Here is a 15,221-nt window from a genome sequence, read left to right on the forward strand (position 1 = left end):
AAATTAACACACACCTTCCAAATTAGACATAAAACAAAATAAAACTTGAAGTATATGCAAATAGCGTAAGGTTGAACTCTATGTTGACAATGTACAGGCTTCCACGGTAACCCACATTACCTTCTCGCGATATAAGTCAACATATTAATATTTAAGGATGTTTAATCACACAATTAAATTCTTAGGTTTGAGACGATCTGTCTTTAGGTTAACGATGATATTAAAGTCATTAAAAATGACTGTCGTATGGCAATGAACATTGAATAAGACAAATTCAGTCAACATGATCGAAATAACATGAACTAAAAAGTCCACTGTGACGTGTCTTTTATGTGGCTCCGTCGAGAAGCGCAAGCATCGTCACCAACAGTTTCTAAACCAATGAACTATACAGTAAAGACATAGCTTTAGGTTAAAGCCACAGACGTGGATGAACAGTCGTTTGTTGGACTTTATGAACACGGCTCAATTAACGTTTAACTGCCTCCGTGAACACTGTGACCTTGCTCACGTACAAAGTAGCATTAATCCTGAGCTGTTTCTGTCACAGTTCTGGTATTCAGCATTGTTTTTTGTTGGTTTGTTTGTTTGTTGGGGTGTTTGTTTGTTTGTTTGTTTGTTTTTTGTTTTGTTTTTTGTTTTTTTTGAGGTTTTTTGCTCAGGAAATTTTTACCCTCTTGGCTAACTTTGTAGTTTTTATGTTTTTTTCCCAAATGTGCTGAAAAGGTTGGTCCTGAGAAATACACCTCGTTGCATTCCAGGCACGGAAAAGACTTCTTATCCTCCTTGTGACAGTTCTCGTGCTCAAGAAGCCGAGTGTTGGACGAGAGATGTCGCCCACAGAATTTGCATTGAAGGTTTGATTCAGACCCAGAGCGACGGTTGGTAGGGTTGCAATTGGGGTCCCTTCTCCATCAGCTTCATCAGTGAGGTTAGACTCCTCCTCGCTCGATGATTCGATGACGTCTTTGCCGGTGGTGACTGGAGAGGATGATTTCGTGGGATGCTGTTTCGCACTATGACGTCGCACGTGCTCCTTCAAGGTCTCTCTGCTAGGAGCCGTCTGTCCTTGAAGGCGTGCAGCCTTCGGTTGTCCCTTTGGATGATTGGGTACCCTTTTCGACTTTTGGACGTTATGAGGATGTCGTTGAGGTCGATCAGTGTTCTGGATAGACTGGCTACAACTAGGTCCATCACTTTCTCTCCTACCTGAGGGCGCTGCTCTGGCCTTTCCTTTTGCGGCAGGATATGGCCGGCAGTTTGGTTCATTGTCACCACAATGGTATTCCTTCTCAAGACATTTTCGCGCACGTTGATCCAAGAACTTTTTCGAGCAGCACCTGCATATATACAGTTTACGACGGTGGACTTTAACCCAGTGCTTCTTGAGGCTTGAAAGCTCTTTGAAGCGCTTTCCGCATATCTGGCAGTGGTGTGGTTTCTCACCTGAGTGAACTCGCAAATGATGGGCCATGTCCCTGACAGTTTTTGAGCAAGTCTTACATTTGTGCGACTGACGATGACGTTTGAACCCTTGACGAGTTAGAAGAGTTTTAGAACACACATCACACTGATTGATGTACTTTTCAGAAATCAGCTTGGTCGTGCGAAGATGCTTCCTCGATTTGGAGCAGTTCGGTGAACTTCTACTGGTGTGGATACCCAGATAATTCCTGTGCTCCTCCTCGGTTTGAGTGCCACAAGCGTGACTGTCACTGCCTTCGACAGAACTTGACAGGTCCTCCTTGTGGGCAGCATGCGCTGCCTCTCTACTAGATGTGGCCCCGCTGAATCTGCGAGTGTAGAGCTGGCGCCCTCCAGCCGTCGAGTGGGAATCGGAAGGCGTTATTATTTCTCCCCGGTATGTGATCGGTAGAACCTCCTGACCTTGGCTTGCCTGTTGCTGAGAGCACTGATGGTGGATTTGCCCATCATCCCCAAACTTGCCAGGTTGCTCACAGGTTTCTGGTGCAGAGTTACCATTAATGGACCTGGTAGCACCACTGCTAGTACCTTCCATCGGGGTTTCAACTTGAATTGGTCTCCCTTTCATTCCCTCAGCTTGAATATTCTCTCTTTTGTCAGCAGACTCGTTCCTCTTTGGCTCGTTTCTCGATTGTTCTAAGGAGAAAGGACAAAAAATAGCAGTCGGAATTGCAAATAAGCAAATTGTGCACATAGTTGGCCATATTTTAGGATGTATGCTATTGTAGCGAAATAGTGGGGTGGTTAGAGCGCCCCCTTTAATTATTTGCAGTTAACTTAAGCATTTATATCCCATAATCATAACCCGCGCATGGGTATATAAGGAGTGCGCGCGACCTACTCGGGGTCTTTCCTGTCTTTCTGTTGTTCGGTCATATTTGTGCGTGACGAGTTCGTACTGCTGCTTGGTTTGGCTGTCAGAGCAGAACGCTGTGCTAGAGAGTGACTACTGGGCACTAGCCCCTAAGACCAGACCCGTGGGTGCAACTTGTTAGGCTTCGGCGCCTGGCAGTAGACTGCCTCCAAACGGACCTGCCCCCCTGGTCGCCTCTACAGCCGCTCGTCGAGTCGACCAAAGGCACGCCCGAGGCTCCGTCGCTGGAGACCGCTAAAATGGTGTCAGAAGTGGGATTGGCGCCGAAACATTTTTAACACACCTACGTAGGCGACACACCTGGCTTGATGATATGGCAGAGGATTTGCTAATCGATTTTGAGGGCGAGCTGGTCACGTGCGCAGCTGAGAGCAGTCAGGGGGAGAGCCTAAAGTTATCAAGTACCCCTGCCAGGCAGCTGGACCACCAAATTGCATTGTTAGAGGCGGAGCATCACCTTCTTAGGCTTCGTCGACAGACGACAACAGATAATGGACATACCTTGGCCATTGGTGGTGACAACGAGAACATGGCGCTACCCCTACCTACCACATAAACACCGGTAAGAGCAAGGCCGACTCCGAAACCACGAACAGGAAAACCCCAGTTAGTTGCAGCATCTGCGCCTTGTGATGCAACAGGACACTCTGAAATACAACCCCAGGCTGAGAAAAATCGGCTAGCCAACGAAGTTGTGAAATCTGCAGCAGCGGAAACGAGCACAAGCAGAAAGCCGAAGAGAGAAATGGCACCGGAGGTGTCAAGAAACTCGTCTGTACGTGAGGATGGCGTCCTCCTAGATAGGAGCATCAAAAAAGAGGAAAGTACGAGCGTTACCTTGAAGCGACCAAATATCGTCCCTGACAGGTTCAACGGGAAGACACCATGGAGGGATTACCGCCGCCATTTTGAGGCGTGTAGGTTGACCAACAACTGGTCGGATTCACAGGCGGGTGCATTCCTAGCCGCAAGCCTGCAGGGACCGGCACTGAAGGTGTTGGGGAGTGGCAGCACCGAGGGAAGTCCGCCGCCCTACACCAAGCTGGTCGACCAGTTGGAGAAAAGGTTTGGACCGGGCCAGTTGGCGGAAAATCATTTAATGGAGTTGAGGCACCGACATCAAGGAGCCAAGGAGAGCCTACAGGAACTAGGGCAGGCGATCAAGGAGTTGTCAGAACTGGCGTACCCCGAACTCCCGGAGGAAGGCCGAGATCGCCTAGCTAGGGGACATTTTGCAGACGCAACTGAAAACCCAGGCGATCAGAGAGGGAATTTTCCGGGTGCGACCCACAACGTTGGAAGAAGCTGTGAGGGCTGCACTTGCAACGGAGAGTTTTCTGAAGATTGAAGAACACAGGGGAAGGCAAAAGAACGAAATATGCCAGAGTGCTCGATAGTGACACTGAGCGCGCCCTACAGGAAATGAAAAAGGAAATGATGGAATGGTTACAAGCGCCTAGAGAACCAGATCCTTAGAAGTCATCGGGAAATCAGTGAGCTAAGAGGAGAAAGGCGTAACCAAGGGAATTGTAACTCGCGCTCAGCGCCGGAGAGCACCGGGATTCCGTTCGGCAACAACAATGGAAGTGGAGAGATTCCTTTAGGCGATTTGACGTGCTATAGGTGTAGGCAGAAAGGGCACATCGCCAGAAATTGTAGGCAGTCGACCGGGCAGAAGAGGCAGAACACGGGAAACGAAGTACAGCTGCCCCAGGGGCCCGTGGTGCGGCTGGAGGAAAAGCAGGGCCAGTAGGTGACAGCATCTCTTCACAAGAAACTCGTAGCAATTCGGAGCCGAGAAACCTTCCCGTACCTTCCAAGTCGACTGTTGCACAAAGTGGATTATTTGTTCCGGCAGAAGTTAGGGGAAGAGGTGTACAACTACTGGTTGATACAGGTGCGACCGATACGGTGCTTAATTCGGGATTATTCTTCGAAATTCCGGCCAGTAAAAGACCTAGGCTCGAGAGCAATGAGACACGTGTGAAAACAGCGAGCGGTGGGCTGCTGAGAACTATCGGCAGCGCCTACGTAGACATCCGGGGTGGGAAAGATCACCTACCATGTTAATGCGGTATTTGGGGACATTGGACCACTAGAGGGAATCCTTGGGATGGATTTCTTACTGCGGACGCAGGGGGAGCTTAGATTTTCACACCCTGGAACTGAAAATTGGAGACGAAAAAATAAAAGTGCACCGACACCAAGGGAGGGCGATTTTGTGCCAGGATAATTGTCGCAAAAACAGCCGGAAATACCGCCGGGCCATGAGGCGATTGTGCAAGGGTACATGGGCAGGAGGTATCAAGGCGACTGGTTTAGGCGTCGTCGAGCCAGCCGAACAGAGTGAGTTGGCAGACAAAGGTGTGATTGTGGCCCGACTGTTGGTGAATGCTGGAGGAGACGTAGTGCCCATCAGAGTCTTCAATCCTGGACGGAGACTGTGTGTGGTGAAGCGGGGTGCTATGGCAGGCTTTCTCACCTCAGTAGGCGAAGAAGACATAGAATTGCCAGAGAGAACCCTACCTAGGGCGGAGACCAACGAGGAAGTCCCATCACATCTTACCGACTTGTACAACCGGAGCAAAGACGGAGTGGAGCCGCAACATCACCATCGAATTGCAAAGCTTCTGCGTGACTACCAGGATGTGTTCTCCACAGGGAGCATGGACATTGGACGTACTGATGTCGTCCGACATTCAATCAATACTGCAGATGCTCCACCAAGACGAGAAAGACCACGGCGGTATCCTAGACAGGAGCAAGAGGAGATAGATCGGCAGGTGCAGGAGATGCTCCGTGACAACATCATCGAGCCATCGGACAGTCCCTGGGCCCTCTAACGTGGTCTTAGTAAAGGAAGAAGGATGGTAGCAAGCGGTTTTGCGTTGATTACCGTCGACTCAACCGCGGTGACCATAAAAGACTCCTATCCCATCCCCCGCATCGATGACTCCTCGACGCGTTGTCGGGTTCGAGGTGGTTCTCCACCTTGGACCTGGCATCGGGGGTATTGGCAAGTGGAGCTAGATAACGATGCCAAGAACAAGTCAGCTTTTGTAGTGAGAGGTGGTTTGTACTCATGGCGTGTAATGCCCTTTGGGCTTTGCAACGCCCCATCCACATTCGAAAGATTGATGGAACGGGTTCTCGCAGGGCTTCATTGGGAGACACTCCTAGTGTACTTAGGACGACATCATTGTTTTTGCAGACACAGTGGAGGAAGAGCTGAGTCGCCTGCAGACAGTGTTTTGGAGACTGCGAGAAGCTGGGCTGAAGCTCAAACCAAAAAAGTGTGAGCTGTTCAAACAGCGTGTATTGTACCTTGGCCATGTGGTTACGGGCGAAGGAGTCTCGACTGATCCTGAGAAGGTGAAGGCAGTCAAAGAGTGGCCAACTCCTCAGTCTGTGAGAGACGTGCAGAGCTTCCTCGGTCTCGCGTCATACTATAGACGGTTTATCAAGAGTTTTGCAGACATCGCCCGACCCCTCCATCGCCTTACTGAGAAGGGCCGAGAGTTCGAATGGACGGCAGAAGCTGAAGGCGCATTTTGTGAGTTGAAGAGGCGCCTACAGGAATCACCTATTCTTGCTTACCCTGATCCATACGCGGACTATGGCCTAGGCACAGATGCAAGCGATGTGAGTATAGGGCTGTGCTGTCCCAGGTGAAGGATGGAGATGAGCGGGCGATTGCGTACGCCAGCAGGGCATTGAGCAAGCAGGAACGCAATTATTGCGTAACCCGAAAGGAGCTACTCGCTGTGGTTGTCTTTCTGAAGCAGTTCCGGCAATACATCTACGGGAAAAGGATCACAGTAAGAACCGACCACGGTGCGCTGAAGTGGCTTACGAATTTTCGCGAGCCACAGGGTCAAGTGGCCCGTTGGCTGCAGGTAATAGGGGAACATGACCTGAACATCGTCCATCGAGCTGGCCGTTCGCATGGGAACGCGGATGGCCTATCTAGGAGACCATGTGGGCAGTGTGGGCCGTGAAGATGAGATGACTGGGAGTGACGACCGTGGTGAGTCATGCAGCACCCGCATGTCTGAGGAAGCCGGCGTCAGGGTTATAACGGCGGCGCCTACCATTACAAAGGAACGGTGGAGGGAAGCTCAACTGCAAGACCCTTCCATAAAATGGGTACTCCATGAGAAGGAGAAAGCCGTGGCAAGGGCCAGATCAAGAGATCTTTCAGCATGTTCGCCTACAGCCAAGGTCTATTGGTTAACCTGGGAGCAGTTGGAGATCAGAGAGGGGTACCTAAACAGGCGCTGGGAGTCCGACGATGGAACGACAGGTGAAGTGGAAGCCGATAGTTCCCGTGGCACTTCGCCAGGAGATAATCACGGGAACTACACAGTGGAAAGACAAGTGGGCACCTAGGCCAGAGGAAGACATTGGAGAGAATTCGTCAGAGGTTTTACTGGGGCTGGTATGGCAGCAGAGGTGAGATCTGCAGTCCGACGATGCAGTGTGTGTGTGCTAGTAAAAAGTCTCCAGCGAGGAAAAGTAGAGCCCCACTGCAGCAAACGTCTGGTTCGGCGCGCCGATGGAGCGCATTGCTGTTGACATGGTTGGTCCTCTTCCAAAGAGCGATAGGGGGAATAAGTATATCCTCGTAGTTGGCGACTACTTTAGTACGTGGATGGAGGCTTATCCCGTCGCAGACGAGAAGGGCAACTACGGTGGCGGAAACACTGGTCAGCGAGTTCCTGTGTAGGTTCGGAGTTCCTGCCGAGTTACATTCGGATCAGGGCAGGAACTTTGAGTCGCAAGTATTCTCGGAGATGTGTACCTTACTTGGGATAGAAAAGACACGCACCACGCCGTATAATCCCAAGTCCGACGGCCCTAATTGAACGCTTCAACAGGACTCTGTTGACCATGATCTCAACCATGATTGAGCCCCACAGGCGTCTGAAAGACTGGGATACGAAATTGCCGTTTGCGACCTTCGCCTACCGAGCTACACCGCAAGAATCGACCGGGGAAAACGCCCCACTATGCTCATGTTGGGGAGGGAGGTGTACCTACCCATCGACTTGGCTGCTGGAACGGCAACGACAGACAACAGGGAACCCGGAGGCCGTGCAGACGGACTATGCACTCAATCTCAGGGGAGGACATTCAGGCGGCTCATAATCGGGGCGAGAGAGTGCTTGAGGAAAAGCGCTAGGCGACAGAAGAAAAACGTATGACCGTCGCGTTGTACATGATAGGATTTGCGAAGGAGGCTTTGTCTGGTTATACAATCCCGCAAAAACAAAGGGCCTGTCGCCTAAGCTTCAGTGTAAGTGGTGTGGACCCTACATGGTGGTTAGAAAGCTATCAGATGTAACCTACAGGATACAGAAGACGCCGAGGGGGAAAACTGAAAGTCGTTCACTACGACCGTCTCAAACCCTACCTAGGTGACCCGATAGAAACCCTGGGGTCCTGAAGGAAGGAAGGGCGGGAGGAGTCCCACACCTGGGAGTCCTGTGGTTGTCCCGGCGGGTGCCAGCGGGAGTCTTGTGGAAGACAGGCAACCCGTTCAAAGGGGGGGGTCAATTCTCCAGTCACCTGCAGCGAGGCATTTCCCAGACGAGGAACTACAGAACCCAAACAACGTAGAGGAGACATGCGAGCCCGACGAAGACTCCACACAGCTACAGAGGCAGACAACGCCACCACCAAGGCGAAACCCGCCTAGGCAACGTAGGGGTGCCACAGCGGTACCTGTAGTGAGAGTGTAGTTAAGAGAAACCTTCACCTCTGTAGGCTTTGGAGGCGCTTAGAAAAACCGTAACGAAGGTATCAGGGGGTTAAATTATCTCCTTTTTTTGGATCTTCTGTTTGCTAACACAGAGAGAAACCTGACCCGGTGAAAATGGGGAGGGAGTGAAGAGATGGTGGAGTGTCCGAGATGCCACGCGATGATGCACAAGAGAAGCCTTGATCGACATCTAACCGTGGAGTATGGCCCAAGGCTTTTTTACTGGTGTCTTAGATGCTCACATAAAAACAACCGTCGAGATAACCTGAGGGCCCACTACAAGGATTGCCACCCAGACAGGATCTCCGAAGTGGATCACATCAAAGGCGAGACTTATGAAGAACGGGAGAAGAGGAGAACCACTTCAGACAGGTCAACGTCGAGGGGTGACGGAGAATCTAACAGAAGCTGTCCTAGGAAGGAGACTAAGGATGGCAAGACAAGTAAGCAGGGCAAGGACACTAAAAGGAAGCGTAGCCTGGATGGGGAAAGGCAGCGTAAAGACAAGAAGTCGAGGAGTGACGGGTCAGCACCCTCTTGCACTGGCTCCCGACCGCCAGATGACCTTCCAGGGGGGCTGTCTCCCTCTAGAAGGCGTTTGCCAAGCCGAAAAAGTCTGCAATGGCTGGGAATACTGGGAACCAAGAGCCTAGAGCAGGAAGTCGTCGCCCTATGAAGGCAAAAGATATACCTGCTAAGGAGCTGGATGGATCTGGGGAGCCTGCAGCAGATGTTCCTGAAGCCGCGAGGGAGGTGGAGATAGTTTCCGGTTCCGGGCAGCAGGGTGAAGAGGATCTCATGGAACTGGCAGAAATAGCTTTATCTCCTACACCAATGCTGTGGGATCAAGATAATGAGCCTGCTGAGGAGCGGCCAGTGGCCCGATCTGGGGGAAAACCACGTGGGATGATTGAGATGTTCCACAGGCAGCCCACTGAGGGAGATGTGCCCCGTGAAGATACATGTAGTGGCAAGCTGCGACACTGGCCTCAACCCATGCTACCTGAAAAACTTCTACCTGGACAGGTGCTCCACGTGAATGAAACCAGGGAGACGTACCTGTACAAGGAGGAGGGAGGTACGATCTGTGGCCGAGGTGAAGAGGGAGTTTGACATCGTCTACTTGAAGACACTACCTCCTAAAAAGGACGTCAAATCCACTGCACCGCAGAACGCCAGTTGTCCTCCGTCGTCTTATTTGTTGCAGGGATACCGGGGCGGAGGAAATCAGAGAGCCTATGGATCAAGAGGATCTGGAGAGGGCAATGATCGGCAATGTCACCAAGTCCATGAGACATCTTCGAGGAGCGTGTTCCAGGAGGGCCAAAAGCTCACCAAGGACAAGATAACACGGGTTTTTCGATGTGAATTTCCGAGCAGGATTGAGGGAGTAAAACCTAAAGGAAGTGGTGTTGCCTTTAAGAAACCTTTTTCGAAAGCTGTTTATGCAAGTTTTGGCATCATGTTTTAGAGCCAGATTGTTTGGACTAGGCCCTTAACTTAGAAGAATTAAGTGTTTCTTGGTTTTGTTATAAGACTTAAAGTTTTTAATGTATAAGTTTCCCCTTGTTCTAACTTAGAAGTGTATAATTTACCTGTGATTCCTTGAGGCACTTTTATTTCAACGACTGACTATGGAAACCTGTTTAGGGGTAAGAATGGATTTCGCTACTTTTATTTTTCAGATTTACGGTCAAAGGGGACTGACCGATCTTGGGGTGTGGCTATGTAGCGAAATAGTGGGGTGGTTAGAGCGCCCTCTTTAATTATTTGCAGTTAAGCATTTATATCCCATAATCATAACCCGCGCATGGGTATATAAGGAATGCGCGCGAGCTACTCGCGGTCTTTCCTGTCTTTCTGTTGTTCCGTCCTATTTGTGCGTGCCGAGTTCGTACTGCTGCTTGGTTTGGGTGTGAGAGCAGAACGCTGTGCTGGAGAGTGATACTGAGCAACAGGTTAGTGCGACTTCATTCAATTATTGTAAATTAGTCCTGATGAGCACTCACATCTCTTTTATGGTCATCTTTTATGTAATTCAGCAGTAAACAGTGCAAGTCAAGACGTAGGTGGTGTAAACAATTTGCCAAATCAAACAAGCCGCCTAATTAGGAGTTGCCTATTTAGGAGTCTCCTGTTTAAGAGAGTGCCAATATTAAAATAATCAACCAATCAAATCTGAAGCCAACCAGAGTCTTTATTGAGTTCGTCCAGGAAATCCCCCAGTACCAGTAACCCACGGTACCGGCCCCCTTTCTGCCAGCCCCCAAGATAAGACCCGTGGGTGGAACTTGTTAGGCTTCGGCGCCTGGCGGTAGACTGCCTCCAAACGGACCTGCCCCCCTGGTCGCCTCTACAGCCGCTCGTCGGGTCGACCAAAGGCACGCCCGAGGCTCCGTCGCTGGAGACCGCTACAATATTCTCCTCGATGAAATATTGCCTAAAAGGTGTCCATACGGGCAAAGATGAGTATACGTCGTATGTTTAACCTATGGGGATAAATATTTCCTCAATTACCCTCCTTGGTGAGATTGTTCCCTGCTGGGAAAACAATAGCTGGTTATGGAGTTGCCTACTCAACCCTACTAACCCCCACCTTGTGGGTTCATGCAAAAGCAAAGTTCAATCTGACGCGGTTATACATGTGTGTACTACTCCCTCGTTTCGAGCGTTGACGGCGTTTTGACTGAAAAGACCCGTTTCTTAATAACAGTGAGTAGGTCTACGAGATGTCCATTATTTCCTAATCGTCAATAACCACAAATAATTATAAGGCACCTTAGTTGTTACAGGTTAAGAGATTTTCATGGTAACTCGACAGCATAATGAATATTTTGTAGCTCATTACAGAAGCAGACTTTCAAGACAGTCCGTATGATTTTTGACATTTCCCCCCCAAAAATTCTAAGTGGCCGCAAGCCAGTACTTACCTATTTCCCCCCCGCTCCTACCAAATAATTGGTAGCAGTCCAAAACGGGCATGGGTGGATTTGCCAAGTTGGCTTTCCTACTTTCCATTCGAGTTGCCCCAACCACTTGCTCTTTTGGACAGAACAATAGAAAAAGAGTGGGTGAAAGGGAAAACAAGCTGCAAGAAAAACGTTTTGTAACCCAAATTGAAATTTGTGTTTCATAACACTAGGTTAACAGCTTGCATTTAAATATCCATTTGGTAAAAATGCAACAATTCTTTCACATCTGTGAGCAGGTATTTTAAACTGAAAGATTCTAGACAAAGGAAAGATTCAACTTTGTACCAGAACTGTGTTTCTGGTATTCTGTTCATGTGGGCTACACTTTGCAAGTAAGCATTTGGTCTTTTGAAAAGGGAAATTGAGGAAAAAGGGGAACGCATTCTGGGCATTTCAGGGTCCTTTACTTAAGTTGAATGACAGAAAATCTGACAGGAACTAATGATTCTACTATGTTGTGGGCAAAAAAAACAATCTATGTATTGTTACTACACTGTACTAAGTTACCGCTAATAAAGGCTGGTTCATATTAAGTTTGTCGCAAAACCGACTATAGGGATGGATCTGTGACGTCAGACCCCTCATATATTCGCTCAGCGATTTTGCTCAAGTATAACACATTCGAACTGAAGAAATCTTTTGCTGGAAATCTTTCATGACGTCAAATTCGATTACCTGTCACATTCGCTTGAAGTTTGACCATGCCTTGGCAAAAGCAAGAGCAGATCCAGAACACACGTTTTGAGGGAAATCTTTGGGGCTGGATTCTTTTATAACCTTTGGAAACCGTACTAATTAGGTGTGAACTTTGGGGAGTTGCAAACTTTGGGAAGGAAGTGAAATAAGAAAAATCCATTTTTCTCCTAATTGTTGAACATGGGCTCTTTGCCCCAAGTTTGCATCTACTGGAAACAAGATTCAAAGAGAACGTTGTTATCGTGGCCAATAAAATTCTCCCAAATTTCCCAGTCCTCATGCATCATTTTCCAAGCCATAATGCACCCAGAAATCTAAGACCATATCTCGTAGCTGTGGTCTGTCCAATCTGAACACCTGTTGATTATCGAAAGACACCTGCCCACCTGGGCCCGGGTGGGGGGAACAAATTTTGAAGAGAAGGACCACATTTTAGTCTGATGCGGGTCACTTCCCAGGATTAACAGAAAATAAGTCTGGGTGATGCTTTCTTGTTCTACTTTTGTAGTACACAGCAAGCAGTCCTGGGATGAGTAATTTAAATGTAGCAGAATGTTTTCAATATTGTAGAGCTTCTTGGCACACCAGTACACAGTTTCCGAACCTCCATTTCACAGGGAGTGGTGTTACATGGTTCCACAAATACATGTATTTGATCTTACCAGCTAACTCGTTCACTGCTATCACGACAACCTCTTCATTCCTCTCCCAGGTCTCCTTGATCTTGTTCAGAACGGCGATTCTCTTGTCGAAGGTCACACCTGGCGCTTCGATCAGCTGGAGGACCAGCTTAAGAGCGGTGGCGCACCTATCAGAGTCTGTCAGCGACGACATCGAGGCATTGGCGTCGGTCATTGTGGGCGAAAGTAGGTCACTGAAATGACTATCCTCCAAACTGTGTAAAACAGAATACTGGAAAAATGACAACTGTGACGCGTGACATTTGGTCAGCTCATAAATGAATATATGAAAGTAAATATGAACGCCATATAACTGCGCCAAATCCAATATAAGTGGTGCGAATTGGCCAAAATGGAAAGCATTTCAAAACAAGGGAATGCGTTTCTGCAACTATTTCCTGACGTCAAACTCGTTTGTCTTTGAAATCAAAGTTGAATTCAACTTTTCTGCTTTTGTGATACCGGAAAGGCAGATTTTGAAATAGGTGGCCGAAAAATGGCCATCCGCTTTTTTTGTCCTCAGTGGGCAGTGAATGGGATCATGAACCGGTAGGTTACGACCGTTTCCATTTTGGGGAGTGAAGACGTAGAAACCAATACCTAACCATGCTTCCTGGGGACCAATCCCACACGGCAGTATCAGTGTCCCTGTGAGGCAGAGCAAATAGCAGCTGAAATGAAATGCAGTTTTACAGCTATCATCCAATAGACACACAGGCTTGCTTGGGAAACATTGGAATCTTTCATTACAAAAGATAGATGTACCGTAATTATTGGTAGACGTCTTCAATCTCATGGAAAGGAAATGGTCATAACAAGGGTTCACGACCCCGTTCATGGCCCTTGGATGGCAAAAAAACCACTTTAAAGCCACCTAAATCTGCTTTTCTGTTATGAAAAAATGTACAATTCAGGGTTGTTGTCAAAACGTCTGATCCTCCTTTCTGCCTGCTCGAAAGGAGAAAAGCAGATTGGCCACTTTTCGGCTGCCAGCGATCGAACGTTATAAAAACTGTGATAAAACTTCCTTTCCTACTTTTCTGGTAGCAGAAAAGCAGGTGGCCACTTTGCGTCCTCCACGCCCAAAACACCCTCTCCACCGCACCCATAAGAACCAACGAACCAGGAAACAGGGCTAGCCTCCCTCGTTCGTGATGCAATTGCTGACACGCTCGATCTTTTCCCTACTTTATCGCTGAAGAATGGATGACAAATGACTAACCAATTCATAACACATGTCCACCTCTACTCCAATTCTCTTGTGCCAAGCATCAGCTAATATTTTAATTTAAATGTTTAGTTTTTACTGCTTAATTCTTAATTTTGTTTTATAACTCCTGTTACTTTGTTTTAATTGTTTAAAGTTAATTTAATTTTTGCATTTTAATGTACAACGCTTTGAAATGTCATTGATATGGAAAGCTTTTTTAAATAATTCATTATTATTATTATTATTATTAAACTTTGACTCGTAACTAAAATGTGTACTCACCACTCTTCAACGTTGATTCTAAGTTTCTCAAACTAAGAGAGAGTTGCAGATGGTTTTGTAGCGAGAAATTTCTCTGCCAAGATTTCACTCATTGCACTGAGAATTATTTTAGCGACCCACTTCCTGGAACATGGCGTTCACAGTTTAGCCGCTTATACAAGGAGTCTATTAATGGCGCAGTATTTTGAACAATAATGTCACAGGTTGGTGACCTCCTATTTCAGTTACACGTAATGTTGCAAACCCATAGAGGATCCCAATACGGCGCTTTTAGCGTCGATGTGCGCACTCCCGCGTTTGAAAACGAGGCTGTATGTGTCAGATTCAATTCTTAATACGATCAGACGATTGAAAGTAAGGAGTCAAGACACAAAATATATAAAGGTGTGTTAAATTCAGACTTTCAGGCTGCAAATTTCTGTGGAAGAGTCTTTCAGGATGACTCGACACGTGAAATCAAAAGATGAAATAACGTCAATTTACCGCGAACTAACGTACCTGCGATGGTCGTGTATCTTGTGCAGTGGGCGTGGTTTAAACTGAAGTGGCGTCACACTTACGAACCGGATACTGCATGTACTAAAATACTGCAGGCTACCAAAAACAAAACTAAAGGCGTATTAATATTTACACAGGCTTTACGTTCGAGATACTCTCTCTACGGGTTTAAATTTAGTTGCCAAGTAGCCTACTAATGTGATAGGGATGGTTTGAATGGGACGGTACAAGGAAGCCATTCTCAACATGAATTCAACAAGCAATGGACGTGGTATGTAGACGGAGACAGACACGCAAGATGTTGCTTGTAATACTCAACTTTGATGTATTGACCCAACTAACTACCCGGGGCACTGCAATACATACATGTAGGCGTCCTCAGAAACTACAGCCTTGAGGGACAAATTCCATTTCTTGAAGGAAAAAAGTAATCATGAAAGCAGTCGATATGCAAAGCTCTTCTATCAAACACAGAACTACGTACATTTTATTCATAGTACAACAGCAATGTCCCTACACTTCAGACTTTATCACAAAAGTCATGAAATACCCAAGAGGATTTTCTTTTAGACTATATGATTTCGTTACTGACAACCAGATCATATGTCACGCGCAGACAAACAAACAGGAGTAATTAAACAACCTCAATTATGGCACTCTTTAACAGCGCTCTCACAAACTTCCTAGGGAGCCAAGAGGAAGTTTTTGATCTGTGTCGTATTACAATGCAATTCCTGTAGTTGGTCCCTTATCCTGCATATAT

At 47.6% G+C, this 15,221-nt stretch overlaps 1 protein-coding gene across 1 annotated transcript; it reads right to left on the reverse strand.

Annotated features, from left to right (window-relative positions):
• Positions 1–1,038: 1,038 nt before the first annotated feature.
• LOC147798119 (uncharacterized) lies at positions 1,039–14,251 on the reverse strand. The gene is made up of 5 exons (XM_087141152.1): positions 13,961–14,251; positions 12,451–12,683; positions 11,051–11,161; positions 1,584–2,121; positions 1,039–1,288 (listed from the first exon to the last, which is right to left on the reverse strand). The coding sequence occupies exons 2-5, from the start codon at positions 12,641–12,643 to the stop codon at positions 1,039–1,041; spliced, it is 1,092 nt and encodes a 363-aa protein (XP_086997278.1). The 5' UTR covers positions 12,644–12,683; positions 13,961–14,251.
• Positions 14,252–15,221: the final 970 nt, after the last annotated feature.

Source organism: Acanthaster planci, linkage group LG09, assembly GCF_054643075.1.
Source record: "Acanthaster planci isolate LZ-2023a linkage group LG09, COTS_SCS, whole genome shotgun sequence".
Classification (NCBI taxonomy): domain Eukaryota; kingdom Metazoa; phylum Echinodermata; class Asteroidea; order Valvatida; family Acanthasteridae; genus Acanthaster; species Acanthaster planci.